We start from the raw sequence: 23624 nt of genomic DNA, 5'->3' as shown, positions 1-23624 counted from the left end.
GCCTCCCTCAGGGCAGGCCTCAGGGCGTGTCACTCCCCCCTCCCACATCAGCGGTTCCTTTTGCAGTTGACCTGTGAGATCTTGCCAAACTCAAGTGCTCGTTCTCTCTCTGTCTCTCTCTCCTCGCTCTCTCTCTCTGCCTCTCTCTCCTCTCTCTCTGTCTCTCTCCTCTCTCTCTCCCTCCTCTCTCTCTCCTCTCTCTCCCTTTCTCTTCCTCTCTCTGTTTCTCTCTCCTCTCTCTCTCCCTCTCTCTGTTTCTCTCTCCTCTCTCTCTCCCTCTCTCTCTCTCCCTCTCTCTCCTCTCTCTCCCTCTTTCTCTTCCTCTCTCTGTCTCTCCTCTCTCTCTATCTCTATCTCTATCTCTCTCTCTCTCCCATTCTCTCTCTCTCTCTCTCTGGCTGCACCCAGTGATGCTCAGGGGTTACTCCAGGCTCTGCACTCAGGAATTACTCCTAGCGTGCTCAGAGGACCATGTGGGATGCCCGGGACCGAACCTGGGTCAGCCTCTTGCAAGGCAAGCGCCCTCCCCGCTGTACTATCACTCCGACCCTCAAGCGCTTTCTTGCCTCTTAGAATATTTCCGAAAACCAACTGGGATTCGAGGGAGCCAGAATCATCTCAGACTTCCTTCAGAAAAATTCCTCTTCCGTCTCCAAGCTCCAGCTCTCAGGTGGGCTGGTGGGCAGAGGGAGCGGCTGTGGGGAAGGAGGAGAGGCGGGGTCAGGAGCCTGGAGAACAGGCCGGGCAGCGGCAGGCCTGAGGGCTGTGGAACCCTGAGGTGGCAGGGAGTGAAGCGGGGGCAGGCCCTGCACTATCGCCCCGCCCTTGGGTATCTTTTATTTTCTTTTTCTGAAATTTGATTAATTTTTTTTAATGAAACACTGTGAGATAGAATTGCAGACTTACACATTTTCCTAATTATGTTTCAGTCATACAATGGTCAAATACCCCTCCCTCCACCAGTGCCCATTCTCCACCACCAATGTTCCCGGCATCCCTCCCGCCACCCCACCTCTGTGGCAGGTACATTCCCTTTTACTCTCTCTCTCCTTTTGGGTGTTATGACTTGCAATTCAGGTAATACGTGGCCACCATGTCCGGCCTATAGTCTACTTTCAGCACACATCTCCCATCCCGAGTGAGGCCTCCAAGCATCCTTGGCTTGGTGTTCCCTTCTCTCTCTTTTCATTTTCTTTCTTTTGAACTTAGATTTCTATTGCTTTTATGCCTAGTGTATTCCTGGGCCATACATTTTGCTTCTTCAGTTTCTTCTGTGATATCTTCTTCTGTGCTACTTTTTCTCCAGGTAAAACTACAGAATGATTTACAAATTTGCGTGTCATCCTTGCTCAGGAGCCAGGCTACTCTCTGTAGCGGTCTAGTTCTAGAACATGTGATGCTAAAGCGAGCACTGTGTCTCTACTCTTTAATTCATGTTTTGTTTGTTTGGGGGCCACACCCGGCGATGCTCAGGGCTCACTGCTGACTTTGTACTCAGGAATCACTCCTGGCGGTGCTCAAGGGATCACATGAAATGTCAGGGATCGAACCCAGGTCAGCCGTGTGCAAGGCAAATGCCCTCCCCACTGTTGTACTATCTTTCCAGTCCCCCCCCTTTAATTAATTTTTTAATCTCTCTCACAGAAAGGGGGGGGAAGGGAATTTGAGTATCCCTAGATCTGCCCTCTCTGGGGCTTGGGGTTTGAATTTGTATTAAGCTCCAGGTCTGCTAGTTCCATTCAAATTCAAAGTCCCAAGTGTTCGTTCGTGGGCTTAGGGAACTAACACTTTCATCATTTTCCTGTTAGTTGCCCAAATGCAGGAACTAATCTGAGAGTATACAGGGCTGGGAATGCCCAGGGAAGGGGCGGGGTGGGGGGAGAGGTAGGGGAGGGGGGGAGATCAGGTGGCACTACAATAATAGAACACGCATCTCTGAAGCGCCCCTCACTTGGCTCTGAGCTGCTTGGACACCCAGAGCTAAAGCTCCACCAAAGCTGGGCTCCCAGTTCAAACCGGCCACACAAGAGACAGAAGCGTTAAGAAAGCTGTTGGCACTGGCCTCAGGAACTTAAGAAAACAGACCTGTCCATTGGGGGCTGACCTGAGCAGCTCTGGGTTCCCCAAACCTCCTCAGACCTCCATGAATTGACTGGAACATAAGCAGCAGAGTTTCTTGTGCCCATGTATAATCTAAGCTCAATATGATGACATTTAAAAAAAAAAAAAAAACAGAACAAAGCCCTGCTTTAAAAAACAAACTTCATGTTGATCTACTTATATGCAAAGTTCATGACTTTATCTTTTCTAACAGCAGCATAGTATTCCATTGTGTAGGTGTACCCAAGTTTCCTTAGCCAGTCCTCTGTTCTCGGGCACTCGGGTTGTTTCCAGATTCTGACTATTGTAAACATGCTGCGATGAACATATAAGTGCAGATGTCATTTCGACTATACTTTTCTTTTTTTTTTTTTTAATTGAATCACCAAGTGGAGGGTTACAAAGTTCTCAGGATTATGTCAGTTATACAATATTCAAACACCCTTCCCTTCACCAGTGCCCATCTTCCACCCCCAACCCCCCCAGTATATCTGCCGCCCCCTCCCACCTCCCTAGTCCCCACCCTTGTACGTGATAAGTTTCACTTCATTTGCGCTTATCTCGATTACATTCCATGTTTCAACACACAACTCACTACCGTTGCTGGGGTTTCCCCCCAAATAGAAAAAGACAGTCCTATTGCCAATGAGGCATTTGATAATTCTCCATTACTAAGCATATAGAGATATTAAGTCCTGCTGTTTGTTACATAACTTTTCTTTTTCCCCCTTGCCCCGAGCCACCGAGTTCACGCCTGTTTAGTAATCGCCACGCTGTCTGACAAAGGGAAAAAAACCGAAGAGGATGGTTATTTCCCGTCATCAGCCGGCGTGGGGCTCTGGCTTAGTTGATAGTCTAGTAGAGTGTCTGCAAGCCGTTTCTGGAACCAAAGCTCCGGCTCCGGCTCGAGATACCACCAGCGTCCCGCTGGTCCATGCACCTAATTTTTCCCCTTATTTCCCATTCTCACGCCACCAGGTCTGTTTGCTTAATGGACATCACACTATGTTTGACACCACGCCACGTTTCTTCCCGAGAAAGAAGGATATTTCTTCTCAGCCGGCGTGGGGATATAGCTTAGTTCAGTCTAGAGAGATGGCTACCATTTTGATTGCCTTCAATATTTCAACAAAATACTTACTATTCTTGTTAGGATCACCCACAAAAGTCTGACCCATTAAGAAGGAACCATTACATACTGCTGATAATAAGATGACATTAGGTTCTGGGTTCTGGGTTCTGGGTTTCTGTCTAAAGTCCAGGGAAAAAGTTGAAGGAGAGAGAGAGAGATTTCCGCACGGGGGACCTGGCGGAAACTCTCAAGTCACATACTGCAGGTTGCTGGTGGGCTGCCGGTGTCCCAAGCAGCTCCATCCTCTTCGTCAGTCATTCTGGGGGTGCGGGCGCGGAGAAATGGGAAAGCCCACGTGGCTGCACTCTCTTTAAGTGTCCGATGTGGGCGGAGACCGGTACTTCCCCGCCCTCGATCCCCCGCCAGCCGCGCCGCGCACTTGGGTGCGTCTCTCCATTTTGTGCTCAGAAGTGGGGTAGATGCTGTGCTGTGCCCAGAGGTTGAGGGGAAGAGAGATAGATTAAAGAAAAAAAAAAAAGAGAAACGCCAGGCCCCCGCTCGGGGGGCCTGGCGGAAACTCTCAAGTCACATACTGCAGGTTGCTGGTGGGCTGCCGGTGTCCCAAGCAGCTCCATCCTCTTCGTCAGTCATTCTGGGGGTGCGGGCGCGGAGAAATGGCGAGACTTCATTTTTTCTTTACCTTGATTACATTCCATAATTCAACACAAAATTCACTATAGTTGACATAACTCTCTCTCTCTCTCTCTTTTTTTTTTCTCTTTTTCCTTTTCCCTTTTTTTTTTTCTTTTTCCCCCTCATCCCCCTTCCTGCGCCTCATAGTATGGTGTACGCCACGCCACGTCGGCCAGCGTGGGGCGTTTGCTTAGTTCACAGTCCAGAGGTGGCTGCTACATTAAAAACCTTCAATATTTTCAACAAAAACTTACTGTTATTATTTGGAGTTTCCCCCCCAAGTCAGACCTGTTCAAATGGAACCAATTCACATTGCTGAACAATTATAAATGTTAAGTCGCGCGGACGCGGCGTCCGCGCGGTTTTGGATTTCTGTATAAAGTCCAGGGAGAATTCTGCCAGAAATTACATAGCCCAGCTCACAGTCCCAGTGCATTGCTGTAAGAAGTCTCTGAATTCAAAGTCTTTAGGCGCAGAGGGTCCGATTCGCGCTCAGCGGCTCCGGGTTTATCTGGGCCGAGGGCGTGCCGGTTACGCCCCCTTCCCATGAGTTCCTGGGAGCCCCCAAAGTAAAATCCGAATACCTGTGGGTCTGGAATCAGAAGATGGCGCCTGCCACATGGTGCCGCCAGCCCGCCGCTTTCCATGCAGGAAGACAGGGTGGGGGGGAAAAAAATCCACCCCCAGCAGCACCGAGTTGTAGCCCAGTTTGGTGTCCCAATGCATTGCTCTCGGGTGCTGCGCTGGATGCCCGAATGTGTTACATCTTTGGAGTCAAAGTCTTTAAGCGCCGCAGAGGGTCCGATTCGAGCTCAGCGGCTCCGGGTTTATCTCTCGACTATACTTTTCATGCTAAGTGAAATGAGTCAGAAAAAGAGGGACAGACATAGAAAGATTGCACTCATCTGGTGGAATATAAGATAACAGAGTAGGAGACTAACACCCAAGAATAGTAGAAATAAGTGCCAGGAGGTTGGCTCCATGGCTTGGAAGCTGGCCTCCCATGCTGTGGGAAACGGCAGCTCAGATAGAGAAGGGAACACCAAGTAAAATGTGATTGAAGATCCCACGCAGGAAGGGAGATGCGTGCTGAAAGTAGACTAGAGATTGAACACGATGGCCACTCAATACCCCTATTGCAAACCACAACACCCAAAAGGAAAAAGAGAACAAAATAGAATACCCTGCCACAGCGGCAGGGTGGAGTGGAGGGGGATGGGATTGGGGGGTGGGAGGGATACTGGGTTCATTGGTGGTGGAGAATGGACACTGGTGGAGGGATGGGTTCTCGAACATTGTATGTGGGAAACACAAGCATGAAAATGTGTAAATCTGTAACTGTACCCTCACGGTGATTCACTAATTAAAAAATAAATAAATAAATAATTTTTTTTTAAAAACCCAAACTTCATGGGGCTGAAGCAATAGCACATTGGGTAGGGCATTAGCCTTACATGCGAATGACCTGGGTTCGAATCCCAGCATCCCATATGGTCCCCCGAGCACCTTCAGGAGTAATTCCTGAGTGCATGAGCCAGGAGTGACCCCTGTGCATTGCTGGGTGTGACCCAAATAGCAAAAAAATAAATAAATAAATAATGAAAAACAAACTTCCTCCATGTAAAACTTCTAGAAATGAAAAGGCAGACAAACAATGAAAGACTCAGCAGAGAAATTCAGCAGCAAATCAAAGACATGTTGGGGCTGGAGCAACAGCACAGCGGGGAGGGCATTTGCCTTGCATGCAGCCGACCTGGGTTCGATCCCCAGCATCCCATATGGTCCCCTGAGCACCGCCAGGAGTAATTCCTGAGTGCAGAGCCAGGAGCAACCCCTGTGCCTCTCCAGGTGTGACCCAAAAAGAAAAAAAAAAGAAGACATGCTAAGAAAATTAGTAGCTAGGAAAATAGGTACTTTCTCTCTCTTTGCAGTACTACAAGATAGAGTTACAGAGAATAGAAAAACTAAAAGAGGGCCAGAGCAATAGGACAGTGGGTAGGTGCTTGCCTGACTCACAGTCGACCCAAACCCCAGCGCCACCTACGTTCCCCTGAGCCCACCAGGAGTAATCTCTGAGCACAGAGCCAGGAGTAAGCCCTGAGCACTGTCAGCTGGAGCCTTTGGGTACCTGTTAGATTTTTGCCTGTGTAGCAGACTTCTTTCACCTCACCTCCAGCCCCAGCCTGGCTGCGTAGATGTGACTTTGCAGTGTTCGTAATAACTGCAGGCTCTGGGTGCGAGGCTACAGAGGGGTGCTGCTGGACGCACGGGCACCGACTCCTGCCACTCCCTGGCCACTGTGGAGCAGAGCAAGGGGGATGGGGGTGGCATGGGGGCGCCTCTTTTCACCTGTTTCCTTCTGCAGCTGTCTATTTGCTGAAAGAACCCGCCGCCTTTTCCATGCCTGTCACCCCAAAGGACAGACACCGGCGCGAGTGGGCTGTGGGAGGGCAGAGGCAGCCCTGCTCGGAGGACCAGCTAACGCCTCCTTCCCCGCAGGAAACTGCCTCGGGGACAGCGCCGCGGAGCTGCTCTGCCAAGCCCTGTCGGTAAGAAGTGAGGGCTGGTGCAGACTAGCAGCACGAAGAGGTAGGGGAGGAGCGTGGGGGCTAGCAGAGCCGGGAACACAGACTCCTTCCGTGGCCGGGAAGCAGAGAGGCTGCGGCTCTGAGAAGAGTCGAAGCAAATGGCCGGGGGTTCACATAGGTGCGTGCCGGTGAGGCAGGCTGACTGCACAGCTGCCGGGGTGGAGGAAACCCAGCCCTCCTCGGGTGGGGTGACTGGGAGGCCTGGAGGCTGGGGTTCCTGACTGAGGAGAGAGAGGCATTCGCTACCCCCCAGGAGACCTCAGTGACCTCTTTCCAACTGTTGCTTTCTCTAGTACAACTACCAGATTAAGGTGTTGGATCTCAGCCACAACGAATTCGCTGATAAGGCAGGGGAGGAGCTGGGACTGATGCTGAGTAAGTCTCTCCTGGGGCGCGGAGGACTCCCGGGGGAGGGACAGGGACCTTTGCTCTGTAGAGTCACCTCTCCCCGTCTTGACTAAACACTCGGGTTGTCAACGTGCCTTAGACATCCCATGAAAGGGAGTTGATCAGACGCCAGCACCTGACGGGTGGGCACGAAAGACAGCAAGTGACGGATCCAACAGAGAAACCGACTGCCGACTTCCTGGGGTGACGGGTGCACGGTACACGGTGTTTGCATGGTGGGCATAAATTGCCACAAAAGGGATTCCGCTATCTGACCCCTAAGTTTGGAACTCTCCTGTAAGAAAAGGCATCGTGGCGGGGCTGGAGCAATAGCACGGCGGTCAGGGCGTTTGCTTTGCATGCGGCCAACCCGGGTTCAAATCCCTGCATCCCATATCGTTCCCCCCGCCCCAGCACCGCCAGGAGTAATTCCTGAGTGCAGAGCCAGGAGTAACCGCTGTGCATCACTGGGACTGGGTGTGACCCAAAAAGCAAAAAAAAAAAAAGGAAGGAAGGAAGGAAAGAAAGAAAGAAAGAAAGAAAGAAAGAAAGAAAGAAAGAAAGAAAGAAAGAAAGAAAGAAAGAAAGAAAGAAAGAAAGAAAGAAAGAAAGAAAGAAAAAGAAAAAGCATTGTGGACCCCGTTGGAAGACAATCCATAGACAGGAATAGCTATTTGCAGCATGTGTAGAATACAGAAGAGGCTGTTCAGAGTGATTCAACGGCAGAGGAATCCATTAAGCCAGGACGGCTCCTCCCAGAGGACGCTGCTGCAGTTACGTGGACAAAGGAAACCAAATCCCCAAAACGCTTTAGTCACTGGGGGGAAAAATGCAAAGCGAAACAACACAAACATCCCCCTTGTCATCTACCCAAGCTGCAACATTTTCAGCTCAGAGAACATAGAGGACAGTGAATGCCGGGGGGAGAGATGAGAGCGCTCAGAAGCTGCTAGGCAGAGGCACGTTGGAGAGCAATATGATGCGATTTAGTGCAAGCGAGAAAGCACATCCCCCACGATCTGTCTCCACCGACAATCGATCGGGGAGATCGGGGAGATCGTCAGGAGCTTCATTGCCAAACTGTTATGACAGAGAAAGCAAGCGAGAAACGCAAATGCTCCTCCCGGGAATGAATGAATAGAGGGGAGGACTCCCTCTCGGAGGGGCGCTGGGAGCGCCTTTGGCCGGGACGATGAGAGAAAGCCCCTCCGGATAGATGATTTTCCCCTGGAGCCTGAGGGTCAGAGGAGAAACAGCCTTGGGAGTTCTGCGATCACAGCCCCACCGGGACAGCAAGAACGGGGCTCGCCCTCCCTGGACCTCCCTTCCCAGTCCTCGTTCCGTGTGGGGTCTCTGTGCCTGCTGCAGAGGGCCCCCCCCAGCCCCACACAGAGGGAGGTTCCTGGTGACTGGGGGCCACCGTGGGCTTATTTGGGTTTCTGATTCTGGGGGCCGGGCTCCGTGTCACGCCCCAGGAGAAGGTCGACTGGCAGCTTTAGAAACATTGTTGTTGTTTGTACTCAGATGTGGAAAGTGGGCTGGAGGGAGGGAGACCAGCCTGGGGCAGTCGGAGCCAGTGGGGACGGGAGCTGGGGACCAAAGTGAGGAGGGAGATGTGTGCAGGGGGCTCTGGGCACACACGTTGGAGGGAAAGACACAAGGACTAGTTGATGGAAAGAGTCGGGGCAGGAGAGTGCAGTGGGTAGGGCACTCGCCTTGCATCCAATGGACATGGAATCAATCCTCAATGTTGCCTATGGTCCCCCATGACCCGCTAGGAGTGATCCCTGAGCACAGAGCCGGGACCAAGCCCTGAGCACAGCTGGGTGCGACCCGGGACAAACAAACGAAAGCACAAGAAGACACACACACTCGTGATAGCCTCATTTAGCTTCTGGTTGGAGGTGGTGACTTTTACTAAGGTGGGAAAATTCAGGGGGTCACTGGGATCAGGAACAGGGAACTCAGGGTCATGATTTCCACCTGGGGGGCGTGGAGCCATAACACAGTGGGTAGGATGATTGCCTCATAAGCAGTCCACCTGGGTTCAATCTCTGGCACCCCGTAGGGTCCCCCAAGCCCACCAGGAATGATCCCTGAATCAAGAGCCAGGAAGAAGCACTGAGCACTGCCAGGTGTGATCGCTCCCAAAAGGGACTATAAGACTTGACAGGGCCGGAGAGATAGTGCAGCGGGTAGGGTGTTTGCCTTGCACGCGGCTGACCCGAGTTCGATTCCCAACATCCCATATGGTCCCCCGAGCACCACCAGGAGTGATTCCTGAGTGCAGAGCCAGGAGTAACCCCTGAGCATAGCCGGGTGTGACCCAAAAAGAAAAAAATAAAATAAAGACATGAGACGTCCACCCCTCCGGGTAGGACAGAAGGTAGACCCAGGCATCTGGAGAAATCGTACAGGAGGGAGCAGAGGCAGAGCTGAGTGACCGTCCTCGTGCCAACCCCTGTGTTCCGCAGCAGTTACAGGTGTAGTTGAAGAGAAAGAAGAGTACAAAAGATCAGTGAGCTGGAAAATTCTTTTACAAAAACATTCTAGCAAGAACAAAATACTTCATCTATTACTCGTTTAAAGCTACTCAACACGATGTGACTGGTCTGTGACGGGCGTCATGCGAGGCAGTTGACATCCCCAGAAAACCCTTGCATGGGCTTATCTCTCCCTTTCAAAGGCAAGAAGAAGAAAGTGTGTGGTGTGTGTGGGGGGGTGGGCGGGAGATACCCAGGCAGCCCTGAGCGTCAGCGAGTGGCGCGAGGCGGTTCCAGCCCTTTGAGCACTGTGGGGTGTGAGGAGAGCAGAGCAGTCCGGAGGCTGGGCAGCTGCCTGCAGCTGGACTCACCTGCAGCCTGGGCGGGCGGGCACTGCATGAATAACAGGGAAAATGAGCCGGGTAAGTGCTGGGCTCTGCCTGTCCACTGAGGGCTCTTCTTCCCCAGACCCTCGGCCTTCCGCTGGCCCCAGGGGACCGGCTCTCTGGGCTCGGGGGCTGCTGAGCCGCCCCCTCCCTTCCCCAGGCCTCAACATCGGACTCAAGTCTCTGGACCTGAGCTGGAATCACATCCACACCCGCGGAGCCGTGGCCCTGTGCAGTGGCCTCCGGGTAAGGGGCTCTCTGGGGCCGTGCGTGCAGCCCGCGTGAGGCCGGCCCCCACCTCCCGACCCCCGTCTGGAACCTCTTTCTCATGGTCTGGGGTGAGGGCACCTGGGGTCCCTTCAGTGCTCTTCACAGGGTAGGTCGGTCTCTCCCGACAGTTTCTTTCCTGGAAATCCTGCCCAGGTAAGTTCATCCTGCAGGGCCCAGGCGGCGCCCCTGAGGGTGCTTCGAGAGGGCAGTTGAGGTAGGAGCTGGTGGATGGCCTGAGCCCCAAAGGAAGGCATCTCAAGGGAGTGAGGGGGGCTGGAGAGATAGCACAGTGGGTAGGGCATTTGCCTTGCACGCGGCCGACCTGGGTTCGATTCCCAGCATCCCATATGGTCCCCTGAGCACAGCCAGGGGTAATTTCTGAGTGCAGAGCCAGGAGTAACCCCTGTGCATCGCCAGGTGTGACCCAAAAAGCAAAAAAAAAAAAAAATCAAGAGAGTGAGGCCTCGGACCCAGTGAAATCCAGGGAGGTCTGGGGGTCCAGGGAGGTGTAGCCCGTCTCTCCTCTCACAGCCTCCCAGAACCCAGCAGGGTCCAGGAAGGGGCTGGGAGTGGCGGCCCTGGGCAGGCACTCCTCTCTGACGCTGCTCTCTTCTCCTTTCTCCCGGAGACGAACGTGACCCTGGAGAAGCTGTATCTCTCCATGAATGGCTTTAGGAATGAGGGGGCTTCGACCCTTGGGGACATCCTCAAAGTCAACAGCTGCCTCACCCATCTGGATATCAGCAGCAACGACATCAGCAATGAAGGAGTGAACAAAATCAGCCGAGGACTGGAGGTCAACGAGAGCCTCAAAATTCTGAATGTAAGGGCGGGGGGGGGGGAGCGGGGGTGGCCGGAGAAATAGTCCAGTGGGTTGGCGTTTGCCTTGCACTTGGCCAACCCAGGTTTGATCCCTTGCATCCCATATAGTCCCCCAGCACTGTCAGGAGTGATTCCTGAGTGTAGAGGCAGGAGTAAGCCCTGAGCATTGCCTGGTGTGACCCAAAAAGCCAAAAAAAAAAGAATGTAAGTGTGTTCCTTCTGGTGGAAATGGGCCAGTGTGTATGTGTGCATGTGTGTGTATGTGTGTGTGTGTGAGAGAGAGTGAGAGAGACAGAGACAGAGACACAGAAAGAGAAGTGTGTGTGTGTCTCCCTGCATGTGTCTGTGTATCTGTACATATCTCTGTGTCCACATATGTGTGCATATGTGTGTGTATCTGGGGATCCTACATGTCTATGCACCTGTGTATAGCCAAGCATGTGCATGCATGTTCCCTGCATCCAGGTGGGAATGCCTGTGAGTGACCCGTGTATCTATGTCCGCACACACCCTGTGTGCATGCATACATGCGTCACATCTGTCAAGGCAGAAGCAGCAGGGTGACGGACTGGATAGCGCTGGAGAAAGTCTCTGGGAATCTTCTCATGCTCTACAGGCACCTACCTCCCCCACTACCCCTCCGCAGCAAGCCCCACCCCACCCTCAGCTCCCCTGGGCTCTGGTAGTTGTCTCCTACCCACCTTCCCTCCTCCCATGGCTGGCGTCTTTCCCAAGCTCTCCTGCCCGCTGCAGCCCATTGCTCTCTGAACAAAACCCTGAGTCCTGCTCTCTGCCTCCTCCCCTGCTGCTAAGATCCCGCCCCTCTCCTCCGCCTGGGCTTCCCCACCCTCTGTCCGCAGGGTGCCCTCCCTTGCTCCGGGCTCCTCTCCTCCACCCCTTTGTTTAAACACCTCGGTTTACAGTCATTCAATATCCCAACACCAATCCCTCCACCCCTGTCTCCATTTTCCCAACCACCCCTCAAGCCTCAAGCCCCCGTAGCAGGCCCACAATAACTCGTTTTATATTGCCAGTTCCCACTAAGTAGCGAACAGGATGATCAACAGACATTTCTGTAGAAGACAATTTGCGAAAGTTATTCTATCTCACCCTGGGGACATTAAGTCCCTTTCTTAAGAGAGTTTACTGAGCTGTCGTTGCAAGTTAAGTCTTCGGTGTTCATGTTTTTGTTAGTCGAGCTTGGTTGGCTTCTGTTGCATTCCCATCCAAGCTGGTGTGCTGCTACCGGGAGGTCAGTGTTGCCGAGTTTGGAGATGTCACAGCCACGTGCTCCAGAAAGTCCAGAAGATTCAGCTGGGCAGTCTGGCCGGAGGCATGGTGGCTGCTTTGGGGGTGTGGGGGCCACTGCCACAGGCTTTGTTTGGGAGAGAGCTGACCGGCCCCGCTCCAAGACTGCACCAGGAGTCTCAGCTGGGAACACGTGTCTGAGAGATTTTTGTGGCTAGTTGATATCTTTTTTTTTTTCTTTTTGGGTCACACCCGGCGATGCTCAGGATTACTCCTGGAAGTGCCTGGGGGACCATATGGGATGCTGGGAATCGAACCCAGGTTAGCCGCATGCGAGGCAAACACCCTACCCACTATGCTATCACTCCAGTCCCACTAGTTGATATCTTTTGAGATTTATTTACAAGTCTCTGGAACAAGGCCGGGGGATGAGCTTACGTGATGGTGGCAGTGGGACATGGGCCCCAGGCCCATCTTTCTTCTCAGCAGTGTCTTTCTCTGCTGTCCTGGCCCCCTGTTCCCTTCCACCTTGATGGGCCCTGCCTCAGGGCTATGGCTCAAAAGCAAAGCTGCAGGGATCCCCAGAGTTTTGGCACCCCTTGTGAGGAAAGGTCAAAGTTTCTGTGGATGGATGGATGGACAGATGGATAGGTAGATGGATGGATGGATAGATGGATGAATGGATGGATGGATGGATGGATGGATGGATGGATGGATGGACGGACGGACGGACGGACGGACGGATGGATGGATGGATGGATGGATGGATGGACGGATGGATGGATGGACGGATGGATGGACAGGTGGATGGATAGATGGATGGATGGATGGATGGATGGATGGATGGATGGATGGATGGATGGATGAGAAGTGAGATGGACATATGGTTGGGCAAATGGATGGATGGATGGATGGTTGAGCAGTAAGATGAAAAGACATTGGGTGGATGAATAGTTCAATAGCTGGCTAGGCAGTTCATTGGTGGATGTATGCATGGAACCTTGAGAGATGACAGGTGATTGAATGGGCTGATGGGTAGATGGATGAATAGTGAGTTAGGCAGAGATTGGACAGTGAGACTGGTAGATAGTTTGATGAATGGATGTACGGATGCATGGATGGATGAGTGGATGGATGAACAGGAGGGTCAGTATTCAGGCAGTGAGAGAACATGAATGGGTTGATAGATGGATAGATGGAAGGATGGTTGAGAAGCCATATGTACAGGTGATTTGGTGGGTGGGTAGGTGGATGAGAAGAAAGGTGGGCAGTTGGGTGGGTGATGGGATTAACAGACAGGTGCATATAGAGACAGGTACAGAGAAGTCTGGGAAGAAGACGGATGGGGATTTTGTGGAAAGAAACACCAGCTGTGCTCTGAGCCGACCTCCCCATGCCCATCTCCTCCTCCTCCCTCAGCTTTTCCTGAACCCCATAAATGTGGAAGGGGCTCTTTTACTCATCATGGCCATCAGGAGGAACACCAAGTCCGTGATGGAAGAGCTCGACATTTCTGTGAGTGATTAAGTGACAATGGCTTGTACTGGCTTGTACCCTTGTGGGAGCCAGTCACCACGGGCCTCTGTGTGGGCCAGTAGCTGTGCTCGCTCGGGCCCTCCTGCATGTGCCCCTTGAAAATCACTCCTTTGCGAGTATGGCTTTGCCCTCTCCAGGGGTCCTTTTGTTCCGGGCAACACTGAGCCCTCAGTGTGGGGTCAGGAACCATGTCCCCAGCAGCCCCAACTCTGAGCACCCTAGTCTGAGCCTGGGAGCAGAGTGGGAAACCAAGGCAGGCAGTCCCCCCTGCCCCTCCACAGCCCCAAATAATTCCCAGGCTCTGCTGGTGGCGCTGCTCCCAGAATGATGCCAGAACCACAGGTGGGTCGGGGAATTAAGTACGTGCAAATTTGAATTTCCCTCTCCCCATTTTTTTGTTCGTTTGTTTTTGTTTCTTCGGGGCTACCCACGGCAGTGCTGGGGCTTAGTCCTGGCTCTGTGCTCAGGGGTCACTCCTCAAAGTGCTGGGGAACGGACAAGGTGCTGGGGATCAAACCTGGGTCAGCCTTGTGCAAAGCAAGCGCCCTACTTACTCCCCGGGCTAACCTCCCCCGCCCGAAAGCTGGGCTAGTTCTCAGGTGCCCTGATCTCTCTGCTCCGAGCAGGGCCTGACGGCCAAAGCCTCCTGCTGCCGTTTGCTGGGCTCAGGTGGAGGCGGCACCCCTGATCCCACGCTTCTCTCCCCTGTCCCTACTTTGCCTTTCACCCAAGGGATCCTCCTGGGACAGTGGGGAGAGGAGAGTTTGTGTCCCAGCGGGTGTCAGAGCAAAGTACCATCAACCAGGTGTTTTCGACGAGAGGAATAGCTGGCAGCTGCGAAGACCCTGTTTGCAAATATGGTTGCATTCACAGGGATGCACAGGGGTCACTCCTGGCTCTGCACTCAGGAATTCCTCCTGGCAATGCTCAGGGGACCATATGGGATGCTGGGATTCGAACCTGGGTCGGCTGCGTGCAAGGCAAACGCCCTACCCACTGTGCTATCGCTCCAGCCCCACTTCAGCAGCTTTTTTGGTGGAGACATCCTTCAACCCCAAACAAGAGCTTTCTTCCTTCTTTTTTTTTTTTCCTATTTACATAGAAGGAGACTAAACAGAGAGGTTAGGTCAGCTGTCTGGGACCACAGAGTAAGTGAGAAGCACAGCAAAGCCAAGACTTCCACCCCACCCCAGTGTGCCCGGAGGCAGCAACGACCCAGTCCTTTTATTTATATTTTATTTCTGTGCTTTATTTTAGACATTGTGGCTTACAATACTGTTAATGGTAAGATACAAGGTAACATAGGAAGGGAATAGCAAAAGAAAACATCCTCTTTAATACTTCCCCTTGGTTTGGGGGTCACATCCGGTGATGCTCAGGGGTTCCTCCTGGCTCTGCACTCAGGAATCACTCCTGGCAGTGCTCGGGGGCACTGTATGGGATGCGGGGGGGGGGGGGGGGCGGGGGGGATTGAACCCAGGTCGGCTGCATGCAAGGCAGAAGCCCTGCCCCCTGGACTATCGCTCCAAACCCTTTTCCCCAAACCCGACAGGATCCACGGTTGCGCTCTCTCTGCCTTTGCAGCCTTAGCAGGGATGAAACAAGACACTCAAAACAAGGCACTCCGGTACTTAAGCTGGAAGTACCCATAGACCTCAGGCATCGGGAAGCAGGACAGCACACCTGAGCCTCTCCTCACTCTGCCCGGCCCCTCTCTGTCATGAACTGCTCTTTCTCTTTTCTATTCTTTTTTTTTGGGGGGGGGGGACACATCCAGCAATGCTCAGGGGCTCCTTCCAACTGTGCCCTGGAGGCCTGTGTGGTGCCTGGGGCAGAACTGGACCTCAAGCAGGCAAAACATGCTCTCCTTCAGTTGGGCGCTCTCCCCAGCCCAGCCCCCCGCCCCGTGCCCCTGGTGCACGCTCACTGGCTCTCTCTACCTCTCTCTCTCTCTGTCTCTCTGTCTCCCTCTGTCTCTCTGTCTCTCTCTCACTCACTCTCTCTTGCTCTCTCACTCACTCTCTTTTGCTCTCTCTCTCCCTCTCTCTCCCTCAACCTCTCTCCCTCTCTCTCCCTCGCCCTCTCTCCCTCCTTCCCTCTCTCTCCCTCTCCTTCTCCCTCCCTCTCTATTTGTCTCTCTGTCTCTCTTGCTCACTCTCTTTCCCTCTCTCTCCCTCTCTCCCTCTCTCTCTCCCACTCCCTCTCTTCCTCCTTCCCTCTATCTCTGTCTCTCTCTCTCTGTGTCTCACTCTCTCCCTCTCCTTCCCTCTCTCTCTGTCTCTCTGTCTCTGTCTCTGTCTCTCAGAGGCTGTGTCCTCACCCCCGCCCTACAACTCTCTCTCTCCTTGATCCCCGGGTGCTGCCTTAACCTCACATCACTCAACCTCAGTGAGTCATAGGTTCCGACGGGGGCGCTATTGGGTTTGGCCCCTGCAGGATGGACTAGAAGGCATGAGTCCTAGCAAGTCTGGGTGTATCTGAGGGACACTAGCAAGGGTGCTGTTGGTTGGGGATGTAGCTCAGGAGATCACATGTCTCACACGCATGAGGTCCTGGGTTCGATCCCTAACACCACACACACAAAAAGAAAGCATGATGTTGTTGTTATTATTATTATTATTATTATTTTGTTTTTTGGGTCATACCTGACAGTGCTCAGAGATTACTCCTGGCCCTGCACGTAGGAATTACTCTTGGGGGTGCTTGGGAGGCGGGGGATCAAACCCCTTTCAGCCACATACCAGGCAAACGCCCTATCCCCTGTGTCACTGCTCCGGCCCCAGCATGCTGTTACTGACTCCCTAGAAGGCATAGAGTCCCCGGGAGACCAGTGCCACTTAACAGGCCTACTGGGGGGCGGAGGGGTAAGACTCTGTCCTTGTGGGCAGCTGACCTGGGTCTGAAGCCCCACACCCCCTAAGGTCCCCACAGACCCTTAGGAGTGATCCATGAACAGAGCCAGGAGTCAGCCCTGAGCAGTTACACTCTTCCTCCATGGTGCCCACAGTGCTCCCATAACTCTCAATGACATTGGCTTTTCTTGGTTGGCAGATGTTTCTAGAACTTTCTCTAGAAGGCGAGCGCTAAGAGCTTAGTTCCTCAAGTGTGAGTTTTAGTCTTTGAGAAGGTGAGAGACGTTCCGGGCCTCCCCTGAGGATGGGATAGAATGGATCAGAGCCCTGTTCACAGGACACAGGACCCCGCAGGCCTCAGCCTGGCTCCGAGGAGGCTTCCGAAGAGGGTCCCCGTGTGCTCTGTGACAGGATGGGGGGAAGGACATGAGGATCCCCTGCCTGAGCAGCTGCTCGGAACCCAGCACCAGTGTAAGACCCGGGCCCTTCACCCTTGCCCCTTGCTAGCCTCCTCGGCACCGCAGACGTCTACCAGGCTGAGAAAATCGTGACTTTCCCGCCCCGCCAGTGGGTGGTGCTGCAGAGGCACCGGGAGAGCCTATGGGCTCTCGGGTCGGCCCCTGATGGGCCCCTCTCCTCCTGACGCAGAACGTGCTGGTGTCCGAGCAGTTCATCAAGATCCTGGAAGGTGTGTACGCCATGCACCCGCAGCTGGACGTGTGCTACAAGAGCGTGCAAGGCCAGAGCGCCAAGAAGAAGGCGTCCAAATGGAAAAACTGCCTCAAGATGATACAGGTGAAGGGGCCGGAACGATAGCACAGCGGGTAGGGCGTTTGCCTTGCACGCGGTCGACCCGGGTTCGATCCCCGGCATCCCATATGGTCCCCCAAGCACTGCCAGGAGTAATTCCTGAGTGCAAAGCCAGGAGTAACCCCTGAGCATTGCTGGGTGTGACCCAAAAAGCAAAAAAAAAAAAAAAAAAAAAAAGATGATCCAGGTGAAGAGGATCCCAAAACCCCCCAAAAATGGTTTTGGCCCCAAATCAGCTTCCCAGTTTCCCCTTCCCACAGCGTCTGCACAACCCTCTAACAGGGATATCACAGACTACAAATGTTCTAGATTTCTAGAACGTTCTAGACAGTGCTACTGACGAGCAGAGGAGGGAAGGGGAAGGCAGAGATGAAGTGGGAAGCATTTTCCCAGCTGGCTCTTCCAAGCATGGCTGTCACACCACAGGGTGGCCACCGAAGGGCCCTGTGCCTCAGTCTTGCTGCCTGTAAAATGGCCATAAGTCAGCACCTGCCCCAGGAGGGCTGTCATGAAGAGGTTTATTTTGTTTTTGTTCTGGAGGCTCTTAAAGACTACTTTAGCATGCCCAGGAGTTGACTCCCCACGGACCTCTCAGTGGCTTCCCAAAGGCACTCAGCAAACCCCATTTGGGGGTGCCATGTCTAGATTTCCCCTTCTGCATTATGGAGAGGGGTGGGTGGGGTGAGGGCCCCCCAGGGTTCCGGCCATGGCACCCCTGTTGCAGCCCCAAGCTGAGAGTCACTTTGGATGCGTTGGTTAAGGGTCAGGTGGGCCTGTGCGCACACAGAGCTCGCTGGCACCACCTCTGTCCTGCCCAGGTGGGCCCGGCTAGTGACCGTCAGCCCGCTGGCCCTCAGCCTGCAGCTCTGGAACAGGTCTCCCTTTGCTGGGTCCTGGGGCCACGGAGTTCTCACAGACAATACAAAGTCTGACGTTTCCTCGGTGTCTCCGCTTCTGCAGAAATATGCGGATCAAAACAAAATCTCCATCACAGATTTTTTCGTGCGCCTGAACCCCAAGGGAACCCTCAAGATGCCCATAGGCGAGTTCCGGAAAGTTCTGGTGCAGGTATGCTGTGTGTAGGTGCGTGTACCTGTGTACGTGAGCACATGACAGGGAGGGGGGTTGCATGGGGGCCTGTGTGCATTAGTGTGTACATTTATGTGAGCACGTGTGATGTTTGTATAAGTGTGTTCTTGTGACTGTATGAGTATGTGCATGTATGTATGTGAGCACATGACAGTGTATGTATAAGTATCTGTGCTTATGGGTACACATGTGTGTAGCATGCACACACCTAAATGTGACTATAGACACAAACTTGTGTATACATGTGAGCACAAGAGTGTGCATGAGTGTGCACGCATGTGAGCATAGAGTGTGTTGGGTGTGCACCAGTGTGTATGCACGTGAGCAGAATGTGCACAAGTATGTATGTACATGAGCATAGTGTGTGTGAATACATGTGTATGCACATGAGCAGTGTGTGAGTACATGCGAACACACAAACGTGCATCAGTGTTATCACCTGAGCACACCAGTGTGTGTGCACATGCATGTGAGCATAGTGTGCATAAATGCACGTGAGCACACAAGTGTGCATGAGTGTTATCACGAGAGCACACGAGTGTGTGTAAGTGCCATCACACGAGCACATGAGTGTGCATGAGAGTGTGTGCGCGTGAGGGTGTATGCACAGGAGCATGCATAGGCATACGTGTGAGGGCGTGAGCACGCATGTGTGCGTGCACACGTGTCTGGAGCAGGAGAGGGACTGAGCCCAGTGCTCCCTCACCCCGACTCCCACTCGGCCTCTGCAGCAGCACGACGTCCCTCTCACCCGGTACCACATCAGGGAGCTCATCAAGGAACTCGAGGACCAGACGGGCATGGTGGACTTCAGGTAGGCTGGGCCCACGACCTCACGCAGGCCCCTGGTCTACACTAGAGCACCTGGACTAACCAGGCCCCGGCCGGCTGCTGCCAAGCCCAGCCCCCAGCTGAGAGAAGACAGGAAGCGCCCTTAGGTCCCGGCACGCGTGGGGCTGCGTGCAGGTGCCACGGGGGGCTGGAGGGAAGGTCTCAACCGGGGGTCAGGCACACAGACTCGATGAGAGGCCGAGGGACCCAAAGGGGGCCCGTGGGGTGTTGGCGAAAGTGAGGCACTGCCTCTGCGTGACCTTGGCCGGACTCCCGGGCTCAGGGCCATGAAGGCAGCCGGCACCCCTGCAGCCCGCTCTGGGCCCCGGCTCTGCCCAGCAGGCACAGGGTCCGAGTGGGCCTGACGGCAGAGCCACGGGCACGCCAGGCTGTCGTCAGGACGGTGAGCCTTAGGAGGCGTCCCAGGAGATAAGTGCTCGGAGCCAGTCGGGCCCCGCAGGTGGTTCTGGGATCACCCCCCTGCGCCCCCCCATTCTGTGCAGTTCAGTCGGCCCCTTTGGTCCCGCCACAGCTCCACATTCTCCCCAAGGGGAGGAGGAACACGACGTGCCACTCCCGTGCCCCTGGCCTGGCCTCCTGCCGTGGGCGGGCGGGTCCATCTGGCGCTGCAGGGAAGGCTGCCCAGGCCCCAAGGCGGGGAGCCGGGTGGGCACCGGAGGGTTACTCTCCCTGCAGCGCTGGGAGGGCCCACTGAGCAGCACCGTGGCACGTGGCTCCTTCTCGCCACCCCACCCCCGCTGTGAGCACCAGTTCCTGGTATGCTCTGAGCCCACCCACGTCAGCGGGGAGTCTGAGAGCAACCAAGCATGAACAGCTGGGGGCCTGGTCCAGAGCTTTCCCGAGCCCCTGAGATCAGTCTGTGCGTGGGCCGAGAGGGGCGGCTTGGCTGTCGTCCTGAGCTCGGGGCTAGTGGAGTTCTGGTACCAGCTCTGCTCCTGCAGATCCCTGGGCAAGCTAGCCAAAAAAAAAAAATCCCTCCGTGCCTCAGTTTCCCCTTCTGGATCATAGGGATAATAAAATAGTAATGATAGTGCCCCTAGCACAGGTTTCTGAAGATGAAATAAGTCCGCTCCGGTAAAGTGCTCCAAACACCGCCTGGCAGGCAGCGGGCTCAGAAGACGCTGTTTGTCAGCTGTGCTATCTGTGCAGGGCCCAAGTCCAGACGGTTTCCGACTGACCCCGCTGCCCCGTCCTCCGTGCTCATCTTCAGTCCTTTGCTGGCTTTTGTTTGGGGGCTGGTCCCATCTGCCAGTGGGCTGACTCCTGGCTCTGCATTCAGGAGAATGCCCTACCTGCTGTACCTACCTGCTGTACCATCCCACCAGTCCATCTTCAGTCTGTTTTATTTGGGGGCCACACCTGGCAGTGCTCAGGGGTGACTCCTGGCTCTGCACTCAGGAATGACTCCTGGCGGGCTTGGGGGACCATAAGGGATGCCGGGCATTGAATCCAGGTTGGCCACAGGCAAAGCAAACGTCCTACCCGCTGTGCTATCGCTCCAGCCTCCACCTTCAGTCTTTTTTAACTCAGCCTTTTGACCGTGCGTGGTACTGGATGCCCTGTTTCTGTATGCCCCCAAAGCAGGGGACACGCCAGCTTCTGACACATCCTAAAACTTTGGGGCTGGAGCAATAGCACGACGGGTAGGGCGTTTGTTTTGCACGTGGCCAACCTGGGTTCAATTCCCAGCATCCCATAGGGTCCCCTGAGCACCGCCAGGGATAATTCCTGAGTGCAGAGCCAAGAGTAACCCCTGTGCATCGCTGGGTGTGACCCAAAAAGCATAAAAATAAAATTGAAAAGAAAAAAATACAAACTTCAATGAAAGGGCTAGAGAGTCCAGCAGGCAGGCAGGCAGGGTGCTTCCCTTGGCCAACCCAGGTTCAATCCCTGGCTCCCCGTATGATTCTCCTGGCTGTGAGACCTGAGTGCAGAGCCAGAGTAAGCCCTGAGCACTGCTGGCTGTGCTCTGTTCAAAAAAAAAAAAGGGGGGGGTCACTTTAATCAACTGCCGGTTCCTGACTGATGATGTCCAGTGCTGGGCTATCCCCAGGCCTGACCAGGGTGGAGGAAGGGCTCGTACTTGGGGTCTGGGTTGTTGGGGGAGAGCCTGCCCTTAATCCTGACAAGTAGCCATCAGGCTGCCTGGACATTCACCCTTGTCCCTTACCTCGTGGACAGTGTCATCGCAAGGGAGAAGTTGTGGCAGCCGCCTGCTTCGGAAGAACGCATGCAGACCCGAGGGGCTCCTGTGGGCCCAGTGGCCCCGGGAGTGGGCGAAGCACCTGCTGGACACTGATGGACAGACACCACGGCCAAAGCAGCAGCACCGAATAAAGTCAGGCTTGGACTGCCGCGAGCTGCTGGTGCCAGAGCCGGGGCTGTGTGTGGAGCGGCTTCGGGTTCTGGTGACGGCGGGGGCGGGGGTGTTCTCAGCAGCCTCACCCAGCGCCCCCCCCCCTACACACACACAAAGCTGAGGGCCAGGAATCCGGGGGGACACTGGAGAAGGTAAGAGGGCTGCTAGGTGAGGTCTGTGTTCGAAAAACCATAGTGGGTGGTTCTAAGCTGAGTCCAGGAGAGGCGCGGCCGGCTTCGGGAATGGGCGGGCGGCGGGGGAAGGGATGCTCAGGGAAAGAGGGGACCGAAGTCTTTAGAACCAACGTCTGCGAGGTCAGGGCACAGAGCGAGCCCGAGACTCTGGGCCTTGGCGTGGCCCGTCACTGCCTGAACCTTCTCAGCACCCGGCCTTGGGGCCTCTGTGCTGTGTTGTTCTGCGTTTCGGTGGACAGTCCTGGGAAGGAGGGACCCGTGCTCGGGGCAGGGGGCCGGGAAGGACCACCTGCTCCTCAGTCGGTGCTCAGTAAGCCCTGTGGCCAGGACAAACACGGGAGCCTGGCGGTTGCTTGCGGGGAGGACACTGGGAATTTGAGGGGGGCCTGCAGGAACCCTGGCCCTGGAACACCCCCTGGGCACGCCAGCCCTGGGGCTTCCCCTGGCTTCTCCACCAGAGGCAGCGGGGGGGAGGGGGGGCTCAGCCTCCGCACCTCTGGTCCCAACCACCCTGGGTAGGCAGGCCCACCCCGCCATGCCCTGCCTCTCCCCCTTTCCCTCCCTGACCAAGGCCTCAGACCCACTGAGGCACTCGGTCAAACTCGGGGTGATGGGAAGGAAGAAATGCAGCAAGTGGCTGGTGGGGAGGGGGGCAGGGGGGTGTTTGGGCCATACCGGGTGGTGCTGGCGGATCATTCTCGAGGAGCATATACGGTGCCTGGGATTGAACCCCAGTCGGCTGCATACAAGTCTCACCCTCTGTGTTCTCTCGCTGGCCTAACCCGGCCTTCCTTTGGGTTTTATTTTCGTTTGGTCTGGGGGTCACACTAAGTGGTCCGCAGGGCCCACCCCCAGCCCTGTGCTCAGGGGACTTTGTGGTGCTGGGGGGATCCAGCCCCTGCCTCCTGCAAACAAAGCGTGAGCTCCAGCCTGTCGGTCTTCCTCCCTGGCCCCTTTCGGGGAGTGGCAAGGGAACGATGTCTCCTGAGCCTATTTGAAACTGTCAAGTTCTCTGTCAAGCCCCCAGCCTTGATGCTCCTGAGCACCCTAGACACACAGGTGTCTCCGTCTAACCAGAGGGGCCTGGGACCGCCCAGTGTCAGGATGTGCATGGGCGGGTGGTTTTGTTTATTTTCTTTTGTTTGTTTTTCGGACCACACCTGGCAGTGCTGCAGTGCTCAGGAATCCTCTCCTGCCTCTGCACTCGGCAATCACTCCTGGCCGGGCTCGGGGGGACCCTGTGGGATGCAGGAGATCAAGCCTGGGCCGGCTGCGTGCAAGGCAAGTGACCTGCCTGCTGTGCTACTGCTTTGCCCCTGGGCTGATGGTTTTGGATCTTTCAAAACAGCAACACTTTGGGGACCAGAGCGATAGTACAGCAGGGAGGGCGTTTGCCTTGCACGTGGCCTACCCGGGTTCAATCCCCGGCATCCCATAGGGTCCCCCAAGCACTGCCAGGAGTAATTCCTGAGTGCAGAGCCAGGAGAAATCCTGAGCATCACTGGATGTGATAACCCCTCCCAAAAAAAATGCAATGTTTTCTCAAGATTCTTTCATTCTTTACTCAGCATTTGCTTCAATTGAACTTTTTTTTTCTTTTGGTCTAAGCAGATTTAGAGAAAATGATGATGATGATGACGACGACGACGACGACGATGATGACGACGACGACGACGATGATGATGATGATGATGACGATGATGATGGTGATGATGATGATGGGAAATTTAAAGCCAAAACCCCTCACCACCATCCCCGTTCACACACGCACACGTATATACGCCCTCTCGGACCTGCCAAGCCACCCCTGGACCCCGCCGGCTCTCCGACGTGGAGCAATTCCTCCCTGTGGCCACTAGGTGTCAGGCCTGCCCCAGAAGTGC

At 54.6% G+C, this 23624-nt stretch overlaps 1 protein-coding gene and 1 non-coding gene across 2 annotated transcripts in view; one reads left to right on the top strand and one right to left on the bottom strand.

The window, feature by feature from the left end:
* LRRC74A (leucine rich repeat containing 74A) overlaps window positions 1-21487 on the top strand; it is a 32500-nt gene extending 11013 nt beyond the window's left edge. The window contains exons 5-14 of the mRNA XM_055130464.1: window positions 574-670; window positions 6365-6414; window positions 6747-6828; window positions 9870-9955; window positions 10608-10802; window positions 13469-13564; window positions 17086-17232; window positions 18208-18315; window positions 19068-19150; window positions 21370-21487. Of these exons, the coding sequence (XP_054986439.1) occupies window positions 574-670; window positions 6365-6414; window positions 6747-6828; window positions 9870-9955; window positions 10608-10802; window positions 13469-13564; window positions 17086-17232; window positions 18208-18315; window positions 19068-19150; window positions 21370-21487 (1062 nt within the window). The remainder of the gene's footprint in view (window positions 1-573; window positions 671-6364; window positions 6415-6746; window positions 6829-9869; window positions 9956-10607; window positions 10803-13468; window positions 13565-17085; window positions 17233-18207; window positions 18316-19067; window positions 19151-21369) is intronic.
* LOC129403908 (U6 spliceosomal RNA) lies at window positions 1309-1412 on the bottom strand. The gene has a single exon (XR_008629550.1). It is a non-coding gene; the product is annotated as a U6 spliceosomal RNA (small nuclear RNA).
* Window positions 21488-23624: the final 2137 nt, after the last annotated feature.

Source organism: Sorex araneus, chromosome 3 (genome assembly GCF_027595985.1).
Source record: "Sorex araneus isolate mSorAra2 chromosome 3, mSorAra2.pri, whole genome shotgun sequence".
Taxonomy (NCBI): Eukaryota; Metazoa; Chordata; class Mammalia; order Eulipotyphla; family Soricidae; genus Sorex; species Sorex araneus.
The sequence above is the reverse complement of the archived record's forward strand: the minus strand, read 5'-3'. Positions and strand labels throughout refer to the sequence as shown.